A 10,832-nucleotide genomic window follows, 5' to 3' on the forward strand; every position below is an offset into this window, starting at 1 on the left:
GGGCCCAGAGGGTGGTATGCCCCTGGTTGATCTTTGCCCACCAGGCTTCCGGGTGCTACACCGGCCTCGGACTCAGGGTAGGGGTGGGGGAGTGGCTGTGGTTATGAGGGAGACCTTATGTCCGCAGGAGGCCACCGTTCTTCAGATAGTCGGGTGTGAATCTCTCTTACTGAGGTGTGGTCCTAGGGCGCAGTTGGGCTTGCTGCTGGTGTACATTTCGCCTAGTCGTGCAGCAGCAGCCCTGCCTGAGCTTCTCGATATCCTCTCGGGGCTGGTGATTGAGTTTCCCAAACTCATAGTTTTGGGTGACTTCAATCTACCATCCCTGGGAGGATCATCCGAGTTAGCTCGGGAGTTCATGGCTTCCATGACGGCCATGGACCTGATGCAAGTAATTCATGGACCAACTCATGTGGGAGGTCACACCCTGGATTTGGTTTTTCTATCTGGACGGTGGTTAGATGATCTTGGTGGGGGCTCCCCAATTGTTATGCCCCTGTCATGGACCGATCATCATCTCCTGCGGCTGGTCTTCCGTTTTGCCACTCCCCACCGTGGGTGTGTTGAGCCAACTAGATGGTTCTGCCCCAGGCGCTTAATGGACCCTGAGAGGTTCCAGGCAGCGCTGGGGCCCCCACCTGCCTCCTCTGCTCACAGCTCGGCAGATGCCTTAGTGGAAGCCTGGGAAAGGACGGCCACGGAGGCACTTGACCGAGTTGTACCCTTGCGGCCCCTAACCCGGCGCAGATCCCAGTGGGCTCCATGGTTCTCCGCGGAGCTCTGGGAGATGAAGCGTCGGAGACGGGGCCTGGAGAGCGGTTGGAGGTCCAGCCGATTTGAATCCGACCGATTGCGACTAAGAACCCATATTAGGTCTTATCTCGCAGCGATAAGGGTGGCGAGGTCTAATTACTTCGCTACCCTTATCGCGTCCGCAGATAATCGCCCGGCCACCCTGTTTAGGGTGACCCGCTCCCTCCTTAATCAGGAGGTGAGGAACCCTTGCAGGGGCATGCCGAGGAGTTTAGTCAACATCTGTTGGACAAAATCACTCGGATTCGGACCGGTTTGGACTCCGACTGGGCAGAGTCGGACGATCAGGACACGGGCGGTCTTGTCAATGTTATCTGGGAGGAGTTCGATCCTGTGACTCCGGAGGAAGTGGACAGGATTATGGGGAGGCTGAGCTCCAGCACATGTTTATTGGACCCGTGCCCTTCCTGGCTGGCTTATGCAGCCCGGGAGGGGACATGAGGCTGGTTCCAGGCGGCTATATCTGCCTCTTTGAGTGAGGGTAGTTTCCCCGCCGCCTTGAAGGAGGCGGTGGTGAGACCTCTCCTCAAGAAGCCTGCCTTGGACCCAGCTGTGTTAAATAACTTTCATCCGGTCTCCAACGTTCGCTTTCTTGCGAAGGTTGTTGAGAGTGAGGTGGCGCATCAGCTCCCTCTGGTTCTGTATGAAGCGGATTATCTAGACCCGTACCAATTGGGCTTCAGGCCCGGGTACAGCACGGAGACGGCATTGGTCGCTCTGATGAATGATCTCTGGAGGGCTCGGGACAGGGGATATTCCTCTGTCCTAGTCCTATTAGACCTCTCAGCGGCTTTCGATACCATCGACCATGGTATCTTGCTGCGGCGTCTCAGGGGATTGGGAGTGGGAGGCACGGTTCTTCAGTGGTTCTCCTCCTATCTCCTGGGACGTTCGCAGTCAGTGTTAGCAGGGGGGCAGAGGTCGACCGCGAGGCCTCTCGCTTGTGGAGTCCCTCAGGGGTCGGTCCTCTCACCTCTCCTGTTCAACATCTACATGAAACCGCTGGGTGAGATCATTCATGGTTTTGGAGTTGGGTATCATCAATATGCTGATGATACCCAGCTTTTCATTTCGACCCCAAACCACCCCAGTGATGCCCTCGACGTGATGTCCCGCTGCCTGGAGGCGGTTCGGGTCTGGATGGGGAGGAACAGGCTTCGACTCAACCCTGACAAGACCGAGTGGCTGTGTGTACCGGCATCTCGGGATATTCAGGATATCCCATCTCTCTCTATAGGGGGTGAGTTATTACCCCCCGTAGATAGGGCTCGCAACTTGGGAGTCCTCCTAGAGTCACAGCTTTCTCTAGAAGACCATATAGTAGCTGTGACTAGGGAGGCCTTCGCCCAGGTTCGCCTGGTGCGCCAGTTGCGGTCCTATCTACACCCTATCTACACTCACGTGCTCGTGACCTCTCGTCTGGACTACTGCAACGCTCTCTACATGGGGCTACCCTTGAAGACCACTCGGAGGCTCCAGCTGGTACAGAATGCAGCCGCGAGAGTTGTGTTGGGAGTTTCCCGACACTCCCATGTTACACCTCTGCTCCGTGAGCTGCATTGGCTTCCAGTTGTCTTCTGGGTGAGATTCAAGGTGTTGGTAATGACCTACAAAGCCCTACATGGCATGGGTCCGGAATACCTTGGGGAGCACCTGCGGCCGGCGTCAACTTCCCTCCGCCCAGTACGCTCCCACAGAGAGGGCCTCCTCAGGGTGCCACCGGTCAAAGAATGCCGACTGGTGGCTCCCAGGGGGAGGGCGTTCTCTTTAGGCACACCGGATTTATGGAACCATCTTCCGGTCGAGCTCCGGATGGCGCCTGACCTCCGCTCCTTCCGGCGCGATCTCAAAACCTACCTTTTCGAACAAGCTGGCCTGGCCTGATGGGATGGGGTTGGGTTTTATTAATGTGTTTTAACCTACTTTTAATGTGTTTTAACTTATTCGTGGGCATTTTATTTAATCGTTTTTATTTTTGTATCTTGTTTTTGATATGTATTGCCCTGTTCACCGCCCTGAGTCCTTCGGGAGAAGGGCGGTATACAAATTTAATAAATAAATAAATAAAATAAATAAATAATATTCAGAGTCAACCTTCATTCACTTAATTCCAATTCACTGTCCTGGCCTAACTTTCAACAAAGTATAGGCCATTCCCTCTACTGCTGTCTTTTCCCCACCAAAGTCTTCTGTTGCAACTTTTAACCTTTTCTCAAGCTTTAATGTTCACATTCTTTCTCATCTTTAGTAGTTTCCTTGAACTCTCTCTAGCTTCTTTAATACGTGGTTACTTTTTACAGTAGGATGCCCAGAATTGAACACAATACTCAATTGCTGTCAACAATGCAGAGGTCTATGGAATTATGATCTGTTATGATTTGGATATAATGCTTCTGTCAATCCAACCCATTAATATTTTTAGCTCATATTCACACTCTATAGTAGGTCATTAGAATTCTAAAATCCTCTTTCTGTGTACTGTCACAAAACAAAGTCTTCCCAATTTATGCATTTGAGTTTTCCTGTCTATATAGGACTTTATTTCTCACAGCTGAATATCATGCAGTTTGAGCTAATCTTACTTAAGCTTGCCAGGTTTACCTGAATTATGAAGTTCTCCTCTTAATGTTTAGTACTCCCCCTAGATTTGCAAATCGGCATTTTCTTCCATCTCATCTTCAGAATCATTTTTTAAAATATTGAATAGCACAAACCCAAACTGGAGGTCTGAAAAGTCCTACTTAATCTTTCTTTTCAGGTCAATGCAGAACTTTGGCAGGAATCATTTGATAGTTGTTCAACTAGTTGCAAATTCACTGGATTGCAATAATCTCTTGCTCAGATTTATTCATTTTATCCACAACAATATCATGCAATATCATGCAATAATATGAAATATCATGACTACCAATTCACTTCAATTAAAATACACAGTGTTTCTTTTATTCACCAAACTAGTCATTCCACTGGAGTAGAGTTATTGGCCTTATAACTTTAGACAAACCCATACTGGCTCTTGGTAATGGTAGCATTTGTTTCTGAGTGTCTAGACTATTCCATGTCAATCTATCTTTACTGATTCCCACACCAAGTTCCAAATTCACTTTTGAGTCAGCTTCTCTAGTTCCTCCTCTGATGGCCTTCAGTCAGCAGGCAAAATCTACTTTCTTTAGACAGACATTTAAGCTTCTTGCATTGATTATCAATTGTTCTTTGTTTAATTTTAGCAGTCTCTCGCTTTTATTTGGTCTTTGTGGAAAGTAATTTGTTTCTGGATAAAGTATTTTTATATATTTTCAATTTATGTTTAACAGCTATTAGACTCTTCGGGGGGTATAAATGTAAACAACTACATAAACTTCACCTTTATATAAGTAGCTTCAACATTTTAGGAACTGATTTAATGTGAAGATTTTACTTTTTAAAGGTTTGCCTGGCTGTATTACTCAAAATATAAAAAAGCAGTAGCCTCTAGTGCAGTAAACACATGTTATTTTATGAGGCATTATATTAAGCTAATGTAGTATCTAAAATCCATGGGGCATAGCCAATCTGGATCGGTCACCAGGATCAGCGGTTTAGTCTTCTGAGCTTACAGACTTCTGCTACAGGCCCATCCTCAGGCAATTTCTCTCTCACCAGAATGTGAGAGAGAACAGTGGTAGTCTGTTTTCTGTAAACTAAGCCTTTCTCTGGTGCTAAAAGTTTGTGTCTAAACGATAAACTCAATGTGAGCTTCCAAAATTGAGAACCAAAGCATATGAAAGAGATGTTCTTTATGCAGAATAACTATTACCAGTAAATAATTTAGCTAAGTGGCCAAAAGAATCATAAAAATTGGACATTTTGAAAGTATGATATGATCTGCACTAGGAGCAATGTATAGAATTAAATGGGGGCAGGTGGGTCAAGTGAAAGTCACATCAAGAGATGGCCTCAACTTACATATACTTTCAAGAATATGGATAACAGTTAAGATACGATGCAATGCACTGTACTGTATGTGACATTGCTGCACATCGCATCGAAAATAAACCCAGCTCAAGAGTTCACTTACAATCCAAACTCATCTCCAAATAATTGGCACATATAAATGCCACCATGGGTAGAGTTAATACTGGAAAATTCTATATCAGATGAGTACATCCCTTTCCTGATGGCCCTTGACTGTCCCCATAACCATTTTTGTGGCTGCTTAGCAAATATCCTCTCTTTCCTCTCCATGAGGCAATGAGTTCTCCTTTGACTGGAAGCCCCCAAACAATCAACCATTCAGTTCCTATTTCCTTTTTCTTCCTTTGTAAGGTATTATTACATGGCATTGAAGAAATAAAGGAACCCCCCTGATCAGCCACTATACGGAGGAAGTGGCAATGCTGGTTCTCACGGTCATAATGAAGACCTGGGAGGGCAAATTGGAATGGCTTCAAAGTGTGGCAGGCGGGTTTGGCTAGGATAGGAAATCCCTGGAGGTAGGTAATCCCATCAGTGGCTTTAAGTACAGTGTCATAAAACTGTTTTTGCAGCTTTCTCTTTAATGGGCTATGAAGGAATATTCAATTGGTTCAGCTTCTCAAGAGCCACTTGATGGCGTGAACAACTAAGATGACTTTATTTATTTACTTAATCGATTTACATGACTTTCAATCTTGAAAATGCAACTCTGGGCAGCTAATACCATATTAAATGCAATAAGAAAAAAATAGCAAAAGGATAAAAACCTACAATGATAACTGAAAAAAAAGTCAATAAACAATCAACAAAAACACCTTGCAGGCCCTCGAACTTTTCAACCCCTGTGCTCTGGAACACCTACAGATATTCAGCACTTTGTGAAAGACCAGCAGAGTTAGGACCAATCTAATCTTCGGTCACATAGTGTGCCAGAATTAAAGGTGTCGAGACCAAAACGGCTTGCTTCTCATTAGACTGCATTGGAGAGAAGGAGCGTGTCCTTTACATCAGTCTTGCTGGGGAGGGTAGAAATAATTAGGGTGAGGTGGTCCCACAAATAATGCAACTCCATGGTAGGGAGGGATTTATCAAAGATAACAAGCACTTGGATTCCAATCAGAAGCACACTGGCAGTCAGTTACAGAGCAGAGGTGTAATATGTGTGCACTAAGGTACACATATAACTGCGTTCTGGTGCATTCTGGACTAGTTGAAGTTTCTAGATTGCCTTCAAGGACAGCCGCAGGTCGAGTGAGTTGTAGTGATCCACCCAGGAGGTGACTAAGTTGTGAGAGACTGTGAACAGTGCTTCCTGGGCCACAAATGGTACGCTAAAAGGAAGTTGTACAAAAGCTCTCAAAGTCACTGTCACTTACTCCTCAGGAAGAGCAAATGGGAGCTGTGAATCCAGGAAAGGCCCCAGCCTGAACGTCAGTTTTGTTTGATCCAGGGGACCCTAAAACCCAATGCTTCTCATTCTTGTCAGGGGTGAGCTGAAGCCTTTCTTTTTCATCCAGATTCCCACACAGCAATAGTAACGACAGCACTTAGACATGCTGTATCAACTGCTTCACAGTGCTTTAAGCGGTTTACAGGGTCAGCCTATTGCCCCCGACAATCTGGGTCTTCATTTTACCGACCTCAGAAGGATGAAAGTCTGAGTTAACTTTGAGTTGGTGAGAATTAAACTCCTGGCAGTGGACAAAGTCAGCCTGCGATACAGGTGCTACTCGACTTACGACCACAATTGAGCCGAAAATTTCTGTTGCTAAATGAGACATTTGTTAAGTGAGTTTTGCCCCATATTACGACCTTCCTTGTGACAGTTGTTAAGTGAATTGCTGCAGTTGTTAAAAGTTAGCAATATGGTTGTTGAGTGAATCCAGCTTCCCCATTGACTTTGCTTGTCAGAAGGTTGCAAAAGGTGATCACATGACTCTGGGACCTTACAACCGTCATAAGTATAAGCCGATTGCCAAGCGCCTGAATTTTGATCACGTGACCACGGGGATGCTGCAATGGTCTTAAGTGTGAGAAATGGTCATAGGCTACTTTTTCCAGTGTCATTGTCACTTTGAACGGTCACTAAATGAACTGTTGTAAATCAAGGACTACCTGTACTGCATTCTAACCACTCCGACACCACAGCTCCAGATCCTACGCATCCTCCAGACACTGAGAGAGAACCTACACAGTATCATTGGTTGGCCTGGGGCAGAGATGTAGATGCTGTGGTTTCATGTAGAAGTTAAACAGGAGGGAGAAGCACACAAAGTCCTATGTTAATCCACAGAGAAGAGGCTGTAGAATAGTTCTCTCATCCTCCGTACATACCAACTGAACTAATCCTGAAGGAAAGAGGAGAACCAGCATATAACTGTGCCTCTCATTCTTATCCCCTGAAGTCAGTCCAGACAAATACCATGGTCAATGATGTCAAAGACTGCTGAGAGATAAGACTAAAGATGGATGCCCTTCTCCCATCCCACTTCTGCAAGAGATCATTCCAAGTGAACGATGCCATTTCAGACCCATTCCAGATCTGAAACCCAACTGAAACCTTCAGATAATCCAGATAGGTCAAAAGTTATCTAAAATGGTTGGATCTAGCCATGGCATCTTGATGGGAGGATAAGATGTTCCCTCTTTTAGTAACAGCAGGACCACACCCACTCTTGAGGATGAATTCACTACCTTTGGTATGCAACTGCATATTGTCTCCCTGGAAACTTTAGCTAATCAGGAGGAACATGGATTCAGTACATAAGTGGCCATGGTAACAATGCCAAGAACCCTGACCTTGGCCTTGGCCTCAGTTATCTCTACAGGACCTGCCTCAAGGCAGAAGTCCAATCTGGAGAAAATCTGACCTTATCTGAAAAGAAGCTTCATATATTCCTGAAGAAAAACTTCAATTATTCTAAACAGGAATGATGGGCAGCTATCTGTAAATTCAATAAGGATGGGAAAATATGGATGTTTTGCTGCCCTTAATATCGTAAGTTGGGTGTAGTGAATACTGAATACTGGCTCTAAGTCATGCTCGGTTGGGTTCACCCCTTATTCTCTGGTTCTCTAGGCATATATTCTCACACTTCATCTTTCTCAGCTTCTCAGTAATCCAAGGGATCCTCAAAAGGAGAAAGATCTGATCCAAAGCCCCAACAGCCTTCTCATTCCAAGCAGCAACTAAGGCTTGGGTCAGACTGTGCACCAGACTTAAAACCCACCCCCCCAAACTCCCCTGAAATCCAGTGGACTCTATTAGTTGCCTAGGATGAACCAATCAAATAGAGGAATCAATCAGAAAATGCTCTGAAAATGATAGGGGAGTGAAGGTGATCTCCAGTATCACACTACCATGGCTGTGACACACACACACACACACACAAACCAACATATCTGGCACACAATCATCACTACATTTTAGGCTTTCAGTGACCTAGGTCAGCTGTATGACTAACATGGTGATCATGAATTCCCAAGCTACCTCAGACTCCAGCTCCAGGGAAGGAAAGTTGAAGTTCCCTAGACTATAAGCCTGGGGAACTACACCACCAGCCCAGCCAATGGGCTTGGGCAGGGAGGCTGCAACACTGCAGGGAGTCTGGTACAAGAACAACAATCCCATCTAATAGCAATAGCAATAGCACTTAGACTAATATACCACTTCACAGTGCTTCACAGCCCTATCTAAGCGGTTTACAGACTCAGCATATTCCCCCAACAATCTGGGTCCTCATTTTGCCAACCTTGGAAGGATGCGAGGCTGAATCAATCTTGAGCTGCTCAGAATTGAAATCCTTGAGGGAAGAGTGAGTTAGCCTGTGCCACCATGGCTCCAATGCCTACAGTCCAAATTAGCAACAGGATTTTGTATCTATTTATCTGTAGAGCAGCACCTCTTGGAATAACCCAAATGACCAGAGCTTATCCACTACCACTGTCCTAAAGGCAAATACATTTTAGAGAGGGGATCTGCCCCAGATGCTCAGCCAGTTCTCAGTTAAACACGCCTAGTTAGTTCTCTCATCCATGATCACAAATGAAAAAGGCCTTATTAAAAGCTGATACTGAATGCCAGGTTGTTACTCTAGCAACTTTCTGTGCCAATCTCAGAACAGCAGAGTGTTCATCTTGCAGAAAGGACCAACTTCATTTATAAATAATCTACTATAAAGCAGATTGTAATTTTTAGACTTGTCTTCTAACATTACTCACACATTGTGATCTTTCTTTTAATTTTGCTGGGGAACTTTCTTAGTCATCTTTGAAATATACATTTCCAGTGATCTGTTAGGCTCGCTTTCCTATGCAGCACAAATAAAAAGTTATGCAGTATAACAATTCTTCATATCCAAAAGTACAAATGTGTATCAACAGTTGTAGAGCTCTCAAAGGGAACCTTGTGCAAACTGTAGATTGCATATTAACTTCAGAAAACCTGAAAGGGTGACTATCAAGGCAGACACTCAATAGGAGAGAAAGAGAAAACACAAATGATAACGTGAAATACTCACTTTTGCATTAACATAAAATGGATCCAGGTCTTCCAAGGGAGTAGCGACCATTCCAGAAGGGATGTCACCATAAATAAATGGCAGTGATTTGCCAGCCTCCAAGTCACTACTCGGTTTTGGCCCATTTTCGTCGTTGTCTTTATGGTCTTGTTTGGACTGCTTGGCTTTTTCTGCAGCAATGCGTTGTTCGATAGCTGCAAGAGACTCTCTAGTGAAGTAGTGAAAGCTGTCCGGACCTGGTGGTACAAGCACTGGCTGCTCCATCTTGTCATCCTGCACATTTTAATTACTAGTTATTCTCTTGCATGAGGAAGTACTGAAGAAAAGAGAAAAACAAGAAAGATTAAAAACCGGATGTGACTAAGGAGTGAATCAATAAAAAAAACCCATCACTTCTTCATTAAGATAACACAATGTGCGAGAAAATAATTACATCTTTAGATTAAATATTTACCTATTTACTTTTGATGGGAATTCTTAATGGGCTGATAAGGTTGTTAGCTGTTGTTGTTTTTTTTTTCCCCCTCCTGGCAAACCTCTGTAGTTTTAACGGTGACCTAACCAGTCAAAATTGATCAGAAAACATTTCTGTTGGCATGAAGGTTCAGGGATGGGAAGACATTATTTGCTGAATCTGTTTGACATGGAGCTGTCAAACAATACTAGGACTCTACCATGAGGCTTTTTAGAAGGCATTGGGGGGCGGGATTTTTTAATGGCAGTGGACAGTAGATACGAACCTAGTTGCTTCTTGACTGTGCTTCCATCAAAGGGGCATTCTACAAGCTGGACATATTTAAAACTGCAAGCAACGTGAAGGATTGTACTATCTGAGGATATTCAAATATGCTTTCACTGCAATCAGTATTTTATTAATTATAAAACATGAAAAAGCTATTCTAAGATGGAAGCCCAAAGGAAAGGAGTAGTTAATTAAACCACAATTGTTAATTACAAAAAGGTTTCATTCAGCATTTTCTCCGTGCATTTATTTTGAGGATTCATCTCCCATTTTCAGAATCAGGTCAGAAAGCGGGTGGGGTGGGGGAGAAAATCCATTGGATGTTATATTCTCTATCTGAAGCAGTCGTAAAAAATAATAATAATCAAGTTGATATATAGGAAAGAGCAGTCTGCGAGCAGATGGTTTTATTTCTTTTAATGGATCTAATATACTATTTTGGAAATGTGCCTAAGAAGAATATAACATATTACCATAAATACAGCATGTGGCCAAAGGTCAGTAAAGCCATGAGGTATGTGGGGAAGATAATAACTGATAAGGACTAGCTTGCCTACATCTTTTATGCTGGTGAATGGTTTCTTTAGTTTTGCAGATTTCAGAGGCTTAGTGGGTAGAAAGCAAAGATCTCCTCACCTCTAGAGAATAAAATTCTGTGACTGCTGTCTCATCAGTGGCAGTCTGCCTTGAAGTAGGCCTGTGATTATTAGTGCCAGAGCACTTTAGCCGGGCAAAGAAAAAAAAATGAGGAATAGCAGAGAAGCACAAAATTGAACCTGGTCAGAAGAAAGACTAGAGTTGAG

The 10,832-nt window shown here is 44.2% G+C and overlaps 1 protein-coding gene across 1 annotated transcript in view; it reads right to left on the bottom strand.

The window, feature by feature from the left end:
- The window catches only part of LOC310642029 (sodium channel protein type 1 subunit alpha-like), a gene marked incomplete at its 5' end in the record, with an annotated part of 73,043 nt that extends 63,492 nt beyond the window's left edge, over positions 1-9,551 (bottom strand). The window contains 1 exon segment of the mRNA XM_083365406.1: positions 9,288-9,551. Coding sequence (XP_083221532.1) covers positions 9,288-9,551 — 264 coding nt within the window.
- Positions 9,552-10,832: the final 1,281 nt, after the last annotated feature.

Source organism: Vipera ursinii (assembly GCF_947247035.1).
Source record: "Vipera ursinii genome assembly, chromosome: 1".
NCBI lineage: Eukaryota > Metazoa > Chordata > Lepidosauria > Squamata > Viperidae > Vipera > Vipera ursinii.